The sequence below is a fragment of the Mus caroli genome, unplaced genomic scaffold (genome assembly GCF_978045245.1).
Source record: "Mus caroli unplaced genomic scaffold, Mus_caroli_1 scaffold_5, whole genome shotgun sequence".
Lineage (NCBI taxonomy): Eukaryota > Metazoa > Chordata > Mammalia > Rodentia > Muridae > Mus > Mus caroli.
Genome location: NW_028227260.1, coordinates 67,863,331 through 67,882,970, shown reverse-complemented (window position 1 = coordinate 67,882,970; position 19,640 = coordinate 67,863,331). Strand labels below are relative to the sequence as shown.

Genomic DNA, 19,640 nt, shown 5'->3' with positions numbered 1-19,640 from the left:
GTTCATTTTGAGATTATAATTTAATTAAATCATTTATCCTACCCTTTCCTCCTTCTAAAAACCCCCATATACTCCTCCCCACTCTCCTTCAAATTCATGGCCTCTTTTTCCACTGTTTGTGTGTGTGTGTGTGTGTGTGTGTGTGTGTGTGTGTGTGTAAATCTGTTCCATTTGTATATTGTTACTTGTATGTACATTTTCAGAGCTGGCCCTTTGGCATCTTTACCATTTGTCCTAGTTACTTTTCCATTGCTTTGATGAAACACCATAACCAAGACAACTTATAAATGAAAGCATTTAATTTGGAATATGGTTTCATGCCAAGTCCTGCATGGCTATGTGGAAGGGATGATGTGACACAGTTCCCACCCCTGGAGCAGAGCTAGCAAGATGTAGGTCTGCACAAGTGTTGATGATTGCTCTAGGCATGGGGCTTGTTTGTATAATAATGTATACAATTTACTTTACGTTCCTCCTTTAGGAAATGTTCTCCCTGCCAAGGTTGTCAGGGGCTTGTTAAGGTTAATGACTCCATTATAACTAGAAACAGCATGAATCCAGGAGGCAACAATGTGTTCCTCAGCAAAATGGTAAATGCTGTGACTGGAAAGAGTCCTTAAGGCTGTAGGAAAAAACTCTGAAAAAAAAATGAGTTCAAGAACATATAATTTCTCGCCAGGCGGTGGTAGTGCACGCCTTTAATCCCAGCGCTTGGGAGGCAGAGGCAGAGGATTTCTGAGTTTGAGGCCAGCCTGGTCTACAGAGTGAGTTCCAGGATAGCCAGGGCTACACAGAGAATCCCTGTCTCGGAAAAAAAAAAAAAAAAGCTAAAAGAAAGAGAACATATAATTTCTCAACTATGCAAGGGCAGACAGGTTCCTGAGTTCAAGATCAGCCTGGGACAGAGTTTAGGTCCAGGTGTGATAGGAATGGTAATCTCAGGTCTAGATCTCACCCAGCTAAACTTATTGTGCTTACAAAAGGCAAGCAGATCTCTGAATTCATTTGCTACGTTTATTTTTTTAATGTACTTGCTGTCCTTTTCTAAGAACCAAAGGGCTAAGGTTATAAAATGCTAATTTGTGGGATAATCAAAAAGAAACATGGAGTAAATGACTGAATTGATATGTAAATAAAAGACTAGCCTTTGGTCTGTGTGTCTGTAAGAGAGAGAGAGAGAGAGAGAGAGAGAGAGAGAGAGAGAGAGAGAGAGAGAGAGAGAGAGAGAGAGAGAGAAAGAGCTACCCAGAGAAAACTGCTTGGAGAACAAACATAGCTCTTTTAGAATTTTTCTACCAGGGTTTCTGACTTTGGCTGGAAAACCAAAGAGCTATCCAGAAAGTTATTAATGTTCTTTTAGAGATTTTTCTAGCAGGATTTCTGATTTTGGTCAGAAAACCCAAGAACTATCTCAAGCAAAGAGAGCCATTTTAAGCAGAGAGAGCTGTTTCGAGTACAGAGCTGTCTCAGACACACGACAGAGCTAAGAGCTATGTACAGAATTGCCTAGGGAGTCATCTTGAGCAGACTACAGAGTTGTTAGCTTGTACCCACAATCGACTTCGAGTTGTTCTTCCACCTCTCCCAAACACCCCTTCCTCAGGAATTCCTCTCCAAGCTGAGGATGGACCTTGGCAGTTTCATAAGGTTAGTGTCCCAGGTAGCAGAGAAAAGGAAGAAATAAAACCTCACAGTTGATCCACAAATACAAGTTAGAGAGAGCATACTTGGAATCTCATGAGTGTTTTAAAACCTCAAACCCTGCCCTCAGTGACACCTCCTCCAACAAGGCCACATCTCCTAGCCTTTCCCCAAAACTTGCACAAACTAGAGATTAAGTATTAAAATATAAGACCCTGTGGGGGGATGTATTGGTTTAAATGAGAATAGTTTCTATAGGCTCATATACTTGAATGTTTGGTTCCCAGTTAGTGGACTGCTTAGGAAGGATTAGTAACTGTGGCCTTGTTGGAGGAGGTATGTCAACTGGGGGTTGGCTTTGAGATTTCAATGGCCCATGCCAGGCCCAGTGTCACTCTATGTATGTATGTATGTATGTATGTATGTATGTATGCATGTATGTATGTATCTTCTGCTTGTAGATCAGGATGTAAGCCCACAGCTACTCTGTGCCTGTCTCCCTGTGGCCATGCTCCTCATCATGGTGATCATGGACTAACACTCTAAAATTCTAAGCCAGCCCATTTTTGTCTTGGTTATGGTGTCTCTTCACAGCAACAGAACAGTAAGACAGGGTTGTTTTCATTCAAACTACGACACCATGTAACATAACATCAATAACATCAGTAGTTAAGTGTTGTTAAATCTGTATTGTCATGTTTAAGTTATAGAATATTAAGGAACTGGTTATCCTTCAAGGGAATTTTGTGCTTTCACTTATATGTAGGATAATTCTATCATATTAGGCAGAATTCCCAGCATGCTATAGATTTCATTTGGAAATCAAGCATTACATAAAAATATATGGTTGGGTGTCAAGTTGACAAGAGGTGGACTTGTGACTGTTAATCTTGGTTTTTAACTTGACTGGATCTGTCCCTATTTGGAAATGTGCAAGCATTTCCAGGAAGGATTAACTGAAGGAAGAACATTTATCCTGAGAGTGGCCTGCACTGGCTAAAACTCAGATAGTGATGAAGTCTTGGCAAAAAGCACTGCTGCTTGCCTCCTTGCCTTTGCTTCTTGCTAGTGAGTTCATCTAACTCTATTGCTGCAACCATTCTTTGCTAATATCATAATCCACCTTCATTAGGTTCTAATCTGTACTGAAGACTAGTGACTCCAATGGGAATCTTCAATGCCTCTGGCACCAGATTGAAAATGCTGAGGCATCTAGCTTCATGGACTGAACAGCAACCAGGCTCTCTGCCTCTCCAATGTGCAAAGAGCCAAGATTAGTTATAAGTCATTATAATGAATTCCCTTTATAACATATATACTTCCTATCAGTTCTATTACTCTAGAGAATTCTGAATAACACGTTAAGGAAGCAAATAAATTTGACATGCTGCCTTTTGAAGTCATAAAAGATTTAAATGGCCAAAGTAGTACACAGTAAATATGAACTCATCTCTATCATAATATTTCTAAATTTTCATTTTTTTACTTTACCCAAGCCAGAATGAACTCTCTCTGTATTTATTCCGTTTGCTTGTTTCTACTCCAAGGTTGTAACAGAGTACATGAAGATATTTTATCTGTAATAAAAAACATAAATAAGTAAATAAATAAAGATTCATTATTTTCTTCAAGTTAAAAAATATCAGTAACTATTCAATCTTAAAAAAAAAAAACAGCCCAGAAATGGTAGTACACAGCTTTGACAAATTCAGACAGATCTCTATGAGTTTGAGGACTTCCTGGTCTCCATATGAATTCCAGGCCAGCCAGGGCTACTTAAATAACCATCCATATAAAAACTTCTCAAGTTATATAAAAGAGAGATACAAAACATTCAAGTTGGGACTTGAATTATATATGGAAAATAAGAGATTATTGACTGAAGTTGAAAGTTCCTTTGTAACTGGTAGTAAATATGATACCAGAAAATAATAAGATTTCTTATGTTTGTGGACTTATAAAATTAATATTGTAAAAATAACCATCCTACCAAATTAATATTCAGCTTAATCCCATCAAAATTCTAACACAATTCTTCATAGAAATTTTAAAAAACAATTGTAAATGTCATACAGAAGCACAAAAATAAACCAGAATAAAAAAAATCAATCCTGATCAATGAAAGAACTGCTGGAGGAATCATCATCCATGGTTTAAGTTATACTACAGAGTAATAGTAAGTTAAAATTTAAAAAGAGCATGATATTAACATAAAAAGAATCACACTGATCAATGGAATAGAACCTGGATACAAGTCCATGCATACACAGCCACCTGGTTTTTAACAAAGAGGCCAAAGATACACTGTGCAGAAAAGACAACGCCTTCAACAAATAGTGATGGTCAAACTCAATAGCTTTGTGTAGAAGAATGAAACTAGATCCTTATTGTTCAACGTGCATAAAACTTAACTCCAAAATGGATCAAATACCTCAATATAAGCCTGATACCCTAAATCTACTAAAAGAGGAAGTAGGGAATATGTTTCAATTTCTACATATAGAGAAGGATTTTCTCAACAGGACCTAATAGTACAGGTACTGAACCCAACAACTTACAAATGGAACATCATGAAACCCAAACCCTTCTGTATAGCGAGGGACATTATCATGAGTTAAGAGGAAGCCTACAGAGTTAAAAAAAAATGTCTTTACTAACTATACATCTGACAAAGGGTTAATGTCTAGAATAAAGAACTAAAAAACAACAACAACAACAACAAAAAAACCAACAACAACAAAAAAAACCTTAGCATCAAGAAAACAAACAACCCAGTTAAAACTTAGGTCAAAGAACTAAGAGAAAATTCTCAAAATTTGAAATGCTAAATGGCCAAGAAATACATTTTTTGAATGTTCAACATCCTTAATTATCAGAAAAATGCAAATCAACATTATTTTGAAATTTTTATCTCACCTTAGTCAAAATGACTAAGAAACAATAAATGCTGGTATGGATGTGAGGAAAGGGAAACATTTATTATACTGATGGTGGGTACATAAACTGGTTGCAGCTACTATAGGAATCAGTGCTGTAGTTGTTCAAAAGGCTAGAAATAGATCTACTGTATGACCTAGCAGTACTCTCTCAGACATATACCTAAAGGACTCTATATCCTACTATAGAGATACTTGCTTAAGTATCTCTATTCACAATAACCAAGAAATGGGAACACCCTGATACCTATGAATTAGTGAGTTGAAAATTAAAATATGATATGGCTAATGAAAATATAATACATTTACACAAATGGAATATGACTCAGTTGTTAAGAAAAGTAAAATTTTATTTGCAGTTAAATAGTTGTAACTGGAAACAATCAACCAGGGTGAAGTAACCCAGAACAAAAAAGACAAACATTATGTTTTCTCTCATATGTGGATACCAGCTTTGAATATTTAGATATATGTTTGATTTGGAATACCTATAGAGGTCAAGGAACTTGTAAGGGACCATAGAATTGGAGAGAGCTTTGAAAGAAAGAGATGTAGAGTGCAGTTACATATGGGGGAAAGGGGAGTAATTGAATAGGAAGGGATAAATGAGGTGGGAGATATAAGGACAGGAAAAAGGAGGGAATATGGGGAGGAACAACTAACTTTAAAGGCCTTTTCAAAAATTCGTATGGAAACCTACTACTATAAAAGCTTCAGCCGGGCGTGGTGGTGCACGCCTTTAATCCCAGCACTAGGGAGGCAGAGGCAGGTGGATTTCTGAGTTCAAGGCCAGCCTGGTCTACAAAGTGAGTTCCAGGACAGCCAGGGCTATACAGAGAAACCCTGTCTTGAAAACCACCCCCCAAAAAAAGTTTTTATACACACACACACACACATATATATATGTATGTATGTGTATATATGTATGTATATATATATATGTATATATACATACATATACACACACACACACACATATATACACACACACAAACACACACGAAGTTATCCTTTAATGGTGTTACAGCTCAGATGAAAAGGTATCCTAGAAGTTTTGAGCCAAGGAATAATACCACAAAGTCATACAAACATGCTTACTGGCTTCCTTTCCCCCTGCACTCTCCTAGCTGTCTCTGACTCCAGCCTTCACTCCCTCTTGGAACTTATAGGAACATACTCTCACAGCATTCCATTCTGTGTCTGACTGAATGACTCTCTCTCTCTCTCTCTCTCTCTCTCTCTCTCTCTCTCTCTCTCTCTCTCTCTCTCTCTCTCTTTCTCCTCTCTCTCTCTCTCTCTCTCTCTCTCTCTCTCTCTCTCTCTCTCTCTCTCTCTCTCTCTCTCTCTCTCTCTCTCTCTCTCTCCTTCCCCCACTCCCCCCTCTTCCTCCATGGACTCAGATTTTATTACTACAGCTTGGCCTCAGTACTGATCAATGCTCTAAAACACAGCACACTTAATTTCCAAATTCTCACAGACTGTAACAACTACACAAACAAATGATCTCCAAATCTCTTACAAGTAAACTTACTTACTCTGCTCTACATTTACAAAGTCTCTTATTTAAGGTTCTACTTCCCACCAAAAATTATTTTCTCTCTATTATTTCTTTGAACTCTTCTCTCAAAAAAAATCTCTTAAACCGGGCAGTGGTGGCACACACCTTTAGTCCCAGCACTTGGGAGGCAGAGGCAGGCGGATTTCTGAGTTCGAGGCCAGCCTGGTCTACAGAGCGAGTTCCAGGACAGCCAGGGCTATATAGAGAAACCCTGTCTCAAAAAATACATACATACATACATACATACATACATACATACATACATACATACATAAATATAAAATCTCTTAAAATTATACTATAAACTCTTAAATCAGGATTTGTAAGTTGCTCACAGGGTACAGTTAAAAAAATTATAGGAGAAGAACTTCTATTATGTTGCTAAAAGAACACAGGATTAGACTGACTCCTAATGACTTACTGTATACCCATAGGTTAGTGCATTTCTCAACCCTTGTCAGAGTTTATTCTTGTAGTGAATGATAATTAGCACGAAGATGCACAATTGGTCAACTTGAAGAAAATAAGAGGTGTTGGAGTACTCAGCTTCCACTGGATATCTATATTACACCCCTTCCACAGAGGCTCAGGGACCTTTATGGGAAAGGAGTGTAGAAAAACAACAGAGGTATTGGATGAATACAACAGGGCAGCCATAACAGCTGTGCTCTCAAGGTGAACTCACAGCAGTTGGAGAAAATATACAGGACTTATCCAAGTTCAAGACAGATAAAAATGTCAGAACAGAGCAGAGGATGGGAGGGTGAGCATGAGCTATTGGTAAGTAACCATAGCTGCTGGGAGACAGAGTCAGTTTTCTTTAAGGGTGTGACTCCTGGCAGATCCACCAGGCTCCAAGGCCCCATACCCAAGAGTATTTGGGTAACACAAATTGGACTTGATGAGATTTTTTTTAAGTGGTTAAAAGCACTGGCTGCTCTTCTAAAGGAACCAGATTTGATTCCCAGCACCTACATGGTAACTAACAACTTCTTTAACTCTAGTACTAGAGGATCTAACACCCTTTCTGGTTTCTGTGGGTACTGGCACAGGAGGTGTCCATACACGCAAGCAGACACCCATATACATAATATTGGGGGGCAGGTTCTTATGATGTAGCTCTGGCTATCCTGGAACTCACTATGTAGATCAGGCTGGCATCAAACTCACAAAGATCCACCTGCCTCTGAATCCCAAGTGCTGGGGTTAAGACATGCACCAGTACATCTGGCTCATATAAAAATAATTTTAAAAAATTTTAAAGATACAAAGTTGGGTAGGTACGGAGGTGGAAGTAGATCTGGGAGGAGTTAGGGAAATAATATGATCAAAATACATTGTATGAAATTCTCAAAAAATTAATATTTTAAAAAAGAAATCTGATCACTTGACTAACAAAATGATGAACAACAATATTTGGGTTGTTACATCAAGTAAAAGTATTACAGTAGAAAATGTACTCAAAGACAAAATAAAATTCTCAAAATTTCTAAATTTTGGAAAATATCCAAAGAACTATCCAGCTAAAAAGCTTTTTTAGAAATAGTTTAATGGTTCCTTTAAATTTCCTTCACATAAATTATAAAGACAAAAGCAGGAACAAGTATATGAATTTACCATAGGAAAATAGTTATGGGTAAATCAATGAAATAGATCAATAGCATGCTTGTATAGAATTTTCAACTCTCAAAATATTAGAAAACGACATGTAAAGCTGTTTTATAATTCTAATAATTTATCTTAATGCCCCTGAGTACTTAAAGAAATCACCTACATAGAAGTCTAGCCATAAAAATGGAATTCTTTATAAATTTTACCAGAGCAAGACTAAAAAGCAGAACCTCAATTAAGAATGTAAGATCTGAGGCAAGTTATTCACGAGTAATGTATAAAGCCTTGGCTTTCTTTATAAAAAAATTTCCCTTTGAATGAGACTACATTCAAAAAGTATAAATTCAATATGCATGACTGAGCATATCAGATCTACTGTATATCTGAATCTAAAATAAAGAAGTCTTGTTAATCTTGCCAATATGTGTTTGCAAAGCATCCATTGGTATTTAAATGTACTCCTGACATTGTAGCAGAAACAGCTTAACTCATTACATGCTCCAGATCCCACAGGTTCACACAAGGCCATCCCAATTATGTAGCCGGAGTGATGTTCTCACCAACTTACTGCACAGTCGCCTACAACTGAACTGGTGTAGAGGAAAAGGTAAATCAAAATTCTGATGAATAATTATGTATACTAAGCCTTTATCCAGTTTCTTTGTATTTTCTGTTTGTGCTCTCACCATTCTTACAAATCTATTTACACTAAATGCTACTTCTTAGAGGGAAAAAATATAACAAAATACTAAACATAACAACAAAGGTATAAAAGGCTAAAAATCTGTAAAGGTATTTGTAGCATGTTTTTAAATGAAATGATCGAAAATTACCAACTCTGCTTCATTGACTTGTTCATTTATATATTCAATGACAATGATTTGCTAAGCATAGTAGACATCATTCTAGGAATTAAGTATACATCCCTGAACAAAATAGACAGAAATTCCTGTATTCATAAAAATTTTTAATGTAATGTGAAATAAGAAGATTCATAAAAAACAAATAACTGTTTAAAGGAGTGTGCCATGCCCTGGACCCTAGCGTTGATTCATAGCACTGGAAAACATATGGGGCAGAAGGAAAGAGAAAAGACAAGCAAGAAATATTTTCTTTGCTTTACATGGGATGCTAAAATATATGAACTGAGGTTTCCTAGAAATAAAAGCCACATCTATATTAAAGATTGTACAACATTAAACTGGGTTAGACTAAGGATTGTAGCTCGCCTATCATGTACAAGGCCCTATGTTAAGCCCTGCACTCCATAAACTGCATGTGCTGTTGATGTATGACTGTAATCCCAGAACTTGAGAGAGGAGGCAGGAAGATCCAAAGCACAGGCTCTGCAGAACTAGTCCCAAACTCAAAAGTGGAATGTAACCTATAACAAGGAATACTGGCCATGTTAACAGAAATATAATCTAAGGGCAACTTCTAAGTGCAGAGGTTAGGGTTAATGATCTATAGAAATTCTCAAATATGGAGAATAATAGATGAAACATGGAAACAAAGACATTGTATCTTAAGAGCCCAAGTTTCCTGATTAAGTAATTCACGGGAAGTAAACAGACAATATTATAAAATTCTCTTATTTACTTCTCACTTCCCTAATTATAAAATAAGTAATAACATTTGGTTGTATTCACAAAATCTATAAAAATCCAAATCTCTCATAAATTTGACCTCTTGTCTTTACCTCTGTCACTAAAACATTTGGTACATGGAGAAAGAAGTATTTTGTTGAGAAGGATTCCAAAATGATACTGTATGGTTATTATGATTTCCTGTGTTTTATGTTATATTTACTTCTCCAAACTGAAATCTGGTCTAATACCAAGACAGCAAAACAATCAGATAAGTATTAACACATAAGAGTTATAAAGAAGCCGGCGGTGGTGGCACACACCTTTAATCCCAGTACTTGGGAGGCAGAGGCAGAGGCAGGCAGATTTCTGAGTTCGAGGCCAGCCTGGTCTACAGAGTGAGTTCCAGGGCAGCCAGAGATACACAGAGAAACCTTGTCTTGAAAAAACCAAACCAAAACAAAAAAAAAAAGAAAAGAGTTATAAAGAAGTACATATTAAGTACCAATCTTTCCTAGTATTAAAACAATCCATTTCACATGAAGTTAAAACTATGGAATAAAACTGGCCAAAAGAAAACCTATCATTAAAAGTAATGAGAGCCAGGCGTGGTGGCACACGCCTTTAATCCCAGCACTCGGGAGGCAGAGGCAGGCAGATTTCTGAGTTCAAGGCCAGCCTGGTCTACAAAGTGAGTTCCAGGACAGCCAGAGCTATACAGAGAAACCCTGTCTCGGAAAAAAAAAAAAAAAAGTAATGAAAAACCTAAGCTGGGTATAGTAGTACATGCCTTAAATCCCAGCACTTAGAAGGCAGAGGCAGCTGTATTTCTGTGAGTTCGAGGTCAACCTGGTCTATATAGTGAGTTACAGGACAGCCAGAGCTACACAGAGAAACCCTATCTTGAAACACACACATGGAAAATAGGTATGTAAATGTACAACATACTAATCATAAAAAAGGAACTACTCTAGCCACTGCTATATTGACTGACCTGGAAATAATAATTTCATACTAATACTTATTCTACAATTCTAAGATGAGACTATATAGATAATAGGCCCAATTTAGTATTATTAATTAAAATTTATCTTGTCTACCAACCTTTGAGTTTGGTATGAGGACTTCTATGTTAATTATATAAATAACTTTGTCACATTTTGCCTTCCCTTTCTTGCCTTATCATATGTGTATGTGTGTACATGTACTGTGGTATATGTATTCATGCCCAGGCATGCATATGGTGGCCAGAGCCTAATATTGAATATCTTCATCACTTGCTTTTTCCATCTTGTTATTTTGAGACAGTCTTTCACTGAATCTGGAGTTCACTAATTTGCTAGACTAACTGGCAGTGAGCTCCAAAAATCTGCTAGTCTCTGAGGATCCATCTGTGTCAACAACTTTAGAACATCCCCAAGTCAGGAGTACAAATGTATGCCCTGAAACTGGGCCTTTATGTTAGTGATGGGAATACAAAATCAAGGTCTCCATTTCTATGCAAGCACTTTAACCACTGAACCATTACCCCAGGCGAGGATGTGGAGAAAGAGGAACACTCCTCAATTGCTGGTGGGATTGCAAACTGGTACATCCACTCTGGAAATCAGTCTGGTGGTTCCTCAGAAAATTGGACATCCTACTACCAGAGGATCCAGGTATATCTGGGCATATACCCAGAAGATGCTCCAACATGTAATAAGGACACATGCTCCACTATGTTCATAGCAGCCTTATTTATAATAACCAGAAGCTGGAAAGAACCCAGATGTCCCTCAACAGAGGAATGGATACAGAAAATGTGGTATATTTACACAATGGAGTACTACTCAGCTATTAAAAACAATGACTTCATGAAATTCACAGAGAAGTGGATGGAACTAGAAAATATCATCCTGAGTGAGGTAACCCAATCACAAAAGAACACACATGGTATGTACTCACTGGTAAGTGGATATTAGCCCAGAAGCTTGGAATACCCAACATACAATTCACAGACCAAATGAAGCTCAAGAAAAAGGAAGCCTCTCTCTCAAGGATTGGTACTACAGGTAGGTGCCAACATACAAACTGGCTGGCTTTGACCCCTTGTTTTTCTGAATTCTATTACAGCTAGCTTTTCATGATTGGTGAAAAAACTACAAGGTTATTGATTGAAGCAACACTTACAGATTTACTATTTTTATGAACATATATATTATATGCAGAGGACCAGAGTTTGGCTCCTAGCACACATGTTGAGTTGTTCACAACTGCTGGTAAGTCCAGCTCCATGAAATCAGTTGCCCTCTTCTGGCCTAAGCAACCTGCATTCACATGCATACAAACACACACGTTAAAACAAATCTTATGCCTCAGATAAATATTATACTGAATAAGGTGACAGTCAAAGCGTCTCCACTAATAGCAAGAGGAGACAAGTGGCCACTGTACCTACTCTTACTTGATACAGTGCTTGGTGTATTAACTAGAGCATTAAGACAAGATTAAGAAAAGAGATGAAAATAAGAAAGGGAAAGCTCACACTAGCCTACTATACCTAAGAGGCTCTAGACACCACTAGAAAACTTCTAAAACTAAGAAGTACTTTTAGCAAAGGGGCACAATAGACACATCAGTAGCCTTCCTGTACACAAATAACAAATATACTGAGGAAGAAATCAGGAAAAGAGCCTCACTCACAATTGCCTCAAAAAATAAAGTAAAATGATATCCAAACAAGGAAGTGAAAGACCTTCACAATGACTTTGAAACACTGAAGAAAGAAATCGAAGAAGATAATAGAAATGGAAAATTCCCCATGCTAATGAATCAGAAGAGTCAATAATGTGAAAATGGCTATGCTGCCGAAAGTTACGACATGCAGATTCAATGCAATGCCAACATCAAGATTCCATTGCTACTCACAGATAGAGTCCACTTTCATCTCATTTCACAGAAACAGAAAAGAGAACCTTAGAATCCATATTGAAACACAATATACATAGTATACCCACAAAGAGTAATACCAGAGCTATCAACATACCTGATCAAAATTAGTACAAGCAAAACTATGATAAACCAATCTTGTATGCCAATCAATATGAAAACATGAACATGGGGCCTCTTCTCTGAGTAACTGACACCAAATTCAAGACTAAGTCACATCCTAAAAACTGTCAAGGTCATAAGTGTCAAAGCAAGATGAAGAAATATTCCAGACCAATATAATAATCATAGATTAAATCTTCATTCTATATAGGTCACAGCTGGAAAAATTGTATCTCAACTCTCTGGATAAAAGATATGTAAATTATTACACTATATTTGTAACTTTTTGTAAACATGAAAAAGTTTAATATTTAAAACTTAATAGAGTACCTAGGACATTATAAACAGTATAGAAATATATAAATTCAGTTCTGCATTAAACAAAATATTTTAGGGAAATTAACAATCTCACAAGTATAATTTATAAAACTTCTGACACATTCTCTCTAATATCCAACTGTATCTCTGTCATTAATCCCTCTGTAAGAGTAAAGCCTAAAACAAACATAAACACTGAAGAAAAAACTGGCCAGTGGGGAAAAGGGGTCAGGAAAGGGGAAAAAGAAAAGCCAAAGGCTTTATCTACAAATTCTGATGAGACCCAGTGAAGAAAGCAGAGTTTATCCTATTGAATCTCTCATACCTCCAAATCCCAGTATAGAAAAATACTAGGACAGTGACATTAACTGCATTCAACCTCGCCAGCAGGGAAATAAACTCATTTTTCTTCTGTGATTATGCAGCATGAAATCTTAGCAAAATATATGACAATAAAGGGATGAACAAAGAAATTTAAGAAGTAACCAGCTTCACCTTTTGAATGCCCTTTCTGATAAAGAACAAGGGAAGTCAGTCATTTTAAAGATCAGCTAAAAAAGTAGAACTGATCTCAAATAGAACCTCCAAAAGGCTCCACACAGCAGTGATAACTCTTCATCGACTTAATACAGCATATTGAAACTCTTGGAGGAATAAGTACAGAAATTGCACTCACCATTTTAGGGAGCCTCATCAGCATTTCTTTGCAACGAAAGATGCACATAGATGCTTTCTTGAAATCCCCTTGAGCAACAGCCTAAAAAAGAGGATGTCAAAAATTGGTTAAAATGAAATAACAACATAATTGTCTCACAGTCTTATTTATTTCATCTATTTACTTGTGAGTGTGTGTGTGTGTGTGTGTGTGTGCATACACATGTGGAACTTACTATGTAGCCCAGACTGGCTTCTAATTCACACTGATCCTCCTGCATGAGCCTCCCCAAATACTGGGATTATACATGTGAGTCACTACATAAGGCTTTTTTTTCAACAAAATAATGTTATAAATTACTTTCTAAGGGAGAAAAATACTACGTTTGCTGTTTTCTTCTCTTTATGTAAATTGAGTGAATACTCAAGAATTTGTGCTTTGATTTGGGGAGATTTAACTCAGTGCTAGAGCATAAGATAATATATAGGTTCCATTTCCAACACCAAAAAGATGTAAACTGCCCAGTTCACTCTAGTTTTCTTCTCCATTCACCTGACATGCATAAACCTTGACACTTTTCGTAATAAACACTCTTGCTAGGATTTTTAATAGAAGAAGGTTTCAAAATGAAAATAAATTAAGACAAGATATCAATAAATCAAATCTCACACATGGAGATTAAAAATAATATTTCCATCGCTACTGTAATGATTGAGTGAATACAAGGAAATTGTATGGCTAAAGAGAAAGTCTTCATAATTGGATGTTACTTTATATTCTTATAACATAAAACAATATGAGAATAATGCTTTAATAAACTATAAATCTTTATAATTACACAGATTTTACTCTATAGAAATTAAAGCTATAGTAGTACATGTTATTATAGTTTTAATAGAAATATGAATGCAATTGCTTAGTAATAAATGTGTAGTTAACTATGTTATGACAAGACTGTAGAGAAACTGGCTGCTTAGCTCAGTGATAGTGTTGCCCAGTATGCATGATAAACTTTTCATCCTTTGCTTACATTATATCCCTAGGTCTATTTACATTGTGATTCACTCTTTAAACAATATGTGCATTCAGAAAAAAAATTAAATGGTAATTTAAAAATATTTGCTGCCCGGCAGTGGTGGTGCATTCCTTTAATTCCAGCACTTAGGAGGCAGAGGCAGGCAGATTTCTGAGTTTGAGGCCAGCCTGGTCTATAGAGTGAGTTCCAGAACAGGCAGGGCTACACAGAGAAACCGTGTCTCAAAAGCAACAACAACAAAAAATTCTGTTATGAAACAATCAAAAGAAGGCTTGTTGAGATGGCTCAGTGGGGAAACAACTTACCTTGCAAGCCTAAGAACTTGAGTTTAATCCCAGAAACCATGGTGGAAGTAGAAAACTGATTCCCAAAAGTTGTTCTCTGACCTCTGCACATACACAGTTGCACACACACACACACACACACACACACACACACACACACACTAATAATAATAATAATAATCTTAATCAAAAGGGAAAATAGTGAGTTAAAGATAGTTTGCATCTCCACAAATTTGAAGCAAAGCATTAGATGTATGTGGGTTAAACGTGTGTGGCTATAGGAAAGATGAGGGGTATGGACAGAAGAGCAACAATTTAGACTAGACCATAGCCTGGAAAATCGACTTTTATATCTGAAACAAAAACATAAAAGCACTTGACAATACAGTAAGGAAGTGGGCTTTCTAACAAAGACAAATAGGGGATCCTTGAGGAGCTCCACAGGCACACACTCTGGCAACCTGCAAAATGACAGCTTGTTTTAGTCAGGGTTTCTATTCCTGCACAAACATCATGACCAAGAAGCAAGTTGGGGAGGAAAGGGTTTATTCGGCTTACACTTCCATACTGCTGTTCATCACCAAAGGAAGTCAGGACTGGAACTCAAGCAGGTCAGGAAGCAGGAGCTGATGCAGAGGCCATGGAGGGATGTTCTTTACTGGCTTGCCTCCCCTGGCTTGCTCAGCCTACTCTCTTATAGAACCCAAGACTACCAGCCCTGAGATGACACCACCCACAAGGGGCCTTTCCTCCTTGATCACTAATTGAGAAAATGCCTTACAGTTGGATCTCATGGAGGCATTTCCTCAACTGAAGCTCCTTTCTCTGTGATAACTCCAGCTATGTCAAGTTGACACAAAAATAGCCAGTACACAGCTCAAGATAAATGATCTGGAATCAGGCAGCTGGCAAAATGGCAAGAGGGTGCTTGTAGTTTCTAGCACACTGATGCTGCAGGAGGGAAATTATTTAAGAGAAGTCTCTGATTTTCTTTCTTTATTTGTTCCCTGACCACGTTATCATTGAGCAGAGAGTTGATTAGTATCCAAGAGTATGAAGGTTTTTTGTTTATTTGTTGTTATTAAAGTCTAGCCTTAGTCCATGGAGATTTGATAGGATGCATATATGTTGAGGCCTGTTTTGTGACCAATTATATGGTCAATTTTGGCAAAGGTACCATGAGGTTCTGAGAAGAAGGTATACTCTTTTGTTTTAGGGTGAAGTATTCTATAGATCTATGTTAAATCCATTTGTTTCATAACTTCTGCTAGTTTCACTGTGTTTCCATTTTGTGTTTCAATGACCTGTCCGTTGGTGAGAGTGAGGTATTGAAGTCTCCCACTAATACTGTGTGACGTACAATGTTGTGTTTTACAACCTACAGACTGGGAAAAACCTTCACTAACCCTACATCCAAAAGAGGGCTACTATCCAAAATATATAAAGAACTCAAGAAGCTAACCTCCAAAACACCAAATAGTCCAATTTAAAAATTGGGTAGAGTTCCCTGACAGAGGAGAGGTGTCCGCCCCGCCTGGGAGGGCTTCACCACAGCATCTGAGAGAACCATCTTGGGTTCCCGGATTCCCCCAAGACTGGTCTGAACCAAATTCACACATTATCTTTCCACGAATCTAGCCCTTCAAAGGATAATAACAGAAAGAAAAAAAAAAAAACAATACAAGGACGGAAACCACATCCTAGAAAAAGCAAAAAAGTAATCCTTCAACAAACCTAAAAGAAGACAGCCACAAGAACAGGATGCCAACTCTAACAACAAAAATAATAGGAAGCAACAATTACTTTTCCTTAATATCTCTTAATATCAATGGACTCAATTCCCCAATAAAAAGACATAGACTAACAGACTGGCTACACAAACAGGACCCAACATTTTGCTGCTTACAGGAAAACCATCTCATGGAAAAAGACAGACACTACCTCAGAGTGAAAGGCTGGAAAACAATTTTCCAAGCAAATGGTCTGAAGAAACAAGCTGGAGTAGCCATTCTAATATCGAATGAAATCGACTTCCAACCCAAAGTTATCAAAAAAGACAAGGAGGGACACTTCATACTCATCAAAGGTAAAATCCTCCAAGAGGAACTCTCAATTCATTGGTCTTGCAAACTTTATATGCCTTAGTACAGGGGAACACCAGGGCCAAGAAGTGGGAGTGGGGGGGGGACTTATGGGATAGCATTGGAAATGTAAATGAAGAAAATACCTAATTAATAAAAAAAAAGTGATGGCATAGACCTAAATAAAAATTTCAAAAGAAGGAAAAAAAATTGGGTAGAGAGCTAAACAGAATTTACAACAGAAGAATCTTGAATGGCCAAGAAGCACTTAAAGAAATATTCAAAGTCCTTAGTGATCAGGGAAATGCAAATCAAAACAACCCTTAGATTCCATCTTACACCAATCAGAATGGCTAAGATCAAAAACTCAGGTGACAGCACATGCTGGCGAAGATGTGGAAAAAAAAGGAACACTACTCCGTTGCTGGTGGGATTGCAAACTGGTACAACCAGTCTGCAATTTAATCTGGCAGTTCCTCAGAAAATTGGAACTAGTTCTACCTGAAGACCCAGCTATTCCACTCCTTGGAATGTATCCAAACGATGCCCCACCACACCACAAGGACACTTGCTCCACTATATTAGTAGCAGCCTTATATAGCCAAAAGCTGGAAACAACCCAGATGTCCCCCAACTTGGGATCCATCTCCTGGGGGATGGGCATCAAGGCCTGACAATATTACTGATGCTATGATGTGCTTACAGACAGGAACCTGACATGGATGTCCTAAGAGGTCCTACCAGTAGCTGACTGAGACAGAAGCAGATACTTATATCCAACCACTGAACTGAAGTCAGAGACCCCTGTGACTGAATTGGGGTAAGAATTGAAGAAGGTGAAAGAGAGAGCGATCCATATAGGATCTCAACAGACCCAGACCTCAGGAAGCTCCCAGAGACTGAGCCACCAACCAAGAGCATACACGGGCTGGTCTGAGAACCCTGGCACATAAAGAGCAGCGGTCTGCCTGGTCTGGCCTCAGTGGGATAAGGTGAACTTCTTCAAGAGACTTGAGACCCCAGAAAAGGGGAAGGTCTGGTCGGGGGGAGCACCCTCTCAGAGGCAAGGAGGAGAAGGAATACGATGAGGAACTGTGGGAGGAGGTGCAGGGGGGAACAACAACTGATGAATGTAAGTAAAAAAATAATTAAAATTACAAAAACAGAGATGTCTCAGTCAAATCTCTCTACAAGAAAAACAGAATCCCCTATATTTCTATATTTCCTACCTCCAAATATGTTCTGCTTTCCACTGGGTGAGCGAGTAACCACCTAGAGAAGTAGTGTGGACCCAGAAAACAAGTTGTAACTTAGATGAAGTTAGTTGGGTTGAGGAGTGCTCAGATCTACTTAGATAGGAGTATAGGCTATCAAGTCTAAGTGGATCAAGTACCGCCACATAAAACCAGATACAGTGAAACTTATAGAGGAAAAAGTGGGGAAGAGCATTGAACACATGGGCACAGGAGAAAAGTTCCCGACAGAACACCAGTGGCTTATGCTCTAAGATGAAGTACCGACAAATGGGACCTCATAAAATTGCAAAGCTTCTGTAAGGCAAAGGACACTGTCAATAAGACAAAAAGGCCACCAACAGATTGGGAAAAGATCTTTACCAATCCTACATCTGATAGATAGCTAATACTCAAAATATACAAAGAACTCAAGAAGTTAAGACTCCAGAGGACCAAATAACACTATTAAAAATGAGGTACAGATCTAAACAAAGAATTTTCAACTGAGGAATATCAAATGGCCAAGAAGCACCTAAAGAAATGTTCAACATCCTTAGTCAACAGGGAAATGCAAATCAAAACAACCCTGAGATTCCACCTCACACCAGTCAGAATGGCTAAAATCAAAAAGTCAAGAGACAGCAGATGCTGGCGAGGATGTGGAGAAAGAGGAACACTCCTCCATTGCTGGTGGGATTGCAAGCTGGTACAACCACACTGGAAATCAGTCTGGCAGTTCCTCAGAAAACTGGACATAGTATTAAATGAGGACCCAGCTATGCCACTCCTGGGCATATACCCAAAAGATGCTCCAATATATAACAAGGACACATTCTCCACTATGTTCATAGCAGCCTTATTTATAATAGCCAGGAGCTGGAAAGAACCCAGATGTCCTTCAACAGAGGAATGGATACAGATAATGTGGTATATTTACACAATGGCATAATACACAGCTATTAAAAACAATGAATTCATGAAATTCTTAGGCAAATGTATAGAACTAGAAAATATCATCCTGAGCTGGGCGGTGGTGGCGCACGCCTTAGTTCCAGGACAGCCAGGGCTACACAGAGAAACCCTGTCTCGAAAAAAGAAAAAAGAAAAAGAAAAAGAAAAGAAAAGAAAGAAAAAATATCATCCTGAGTGAGGTAACCCAATCACAAACGATCACACATGGTATACACTCACTGATTAGTGGATATGAGCTCAAAAGCTCCAAATAACCAGGATACAATTCACGGACCACATGCAGCTCAAGAAGAGGAAAACCAAAGTGTGGATACTTCGGTCTTTCTTAGATGGAGGGAAAAAATACTCATGAGAGCAAATACAGAGACAAAGTTTGGAGCAGAGACTGAAGGAAAGGCCACCCAGAGAATGTCCCACTTGGGAATTCATCCCATATACAATTACCAAAAGCAGACACTATTGTGGATGCCAAGAAATGCATGCTTAAAGGAGCCTGATACGGCTATCTCCTGAGAGGTCCTGCCAGAGCCTTACAAACACAGAGGTGGATGTTAGCAGCCAACCATTGGACTGAGCATAGGGTCCCCAATGGAGGAGTTAGAGAAAGGACTGAAGGAACCAAAGCAGTTTGCAGCCTTATAGGAAGAACAAAATATCAACCGAACAGACTCTCCATAGCTCCCAAGGACTAAACCAT

At 38.0% G+C, this 19,640-nt stretch overlaps 1 protein-coding gene and 2 non-coding genes across 3 annotated transcripts in view; 2 read left to right on the top strand and 1 right to left on the bottom strand.

The window, feature by feature from the left end:
* Positions 1-19,640, bottom strand: part of Tex11 (testis expressed 11) — a 209,617-nt gene that overhangs the window by 158,679 nt on the left and 31,298 nt on the right. The window contains exons 7-8 of the mRNA XM_021153053.2: positions 13,357-13,437; positions 3,133-3,218 (exon numbers count right to left, since the gene is read on the bottom strand). Coding sequence (XP_021008712.1) covers positions 3,133-3,218; positions 13,357-13,437 — 167 coding nt within the window. The remainder of the gene's footprint in view (positions 1-3,132; positions 3,219-13,356; positions 13,438-19,640) is intronic.
* Positions 1,266-1,327, top strand: LOC115030147 (U7 small nuclear RNA). The gene has a single exon (XR_003835772.1). It is a non-coding gene; the product is annotated as a U7 small nuclear RNA (small nuclear RNA).
* LOC115030146 (U7 small nuclear RNA) lies at positions 1,340-1,403 on the top strand. The gene has a single exon (XR_003835771.1). It is a non-coding gene; the product is annotated as a U7 small nuclear RNA (small nuclear RNA).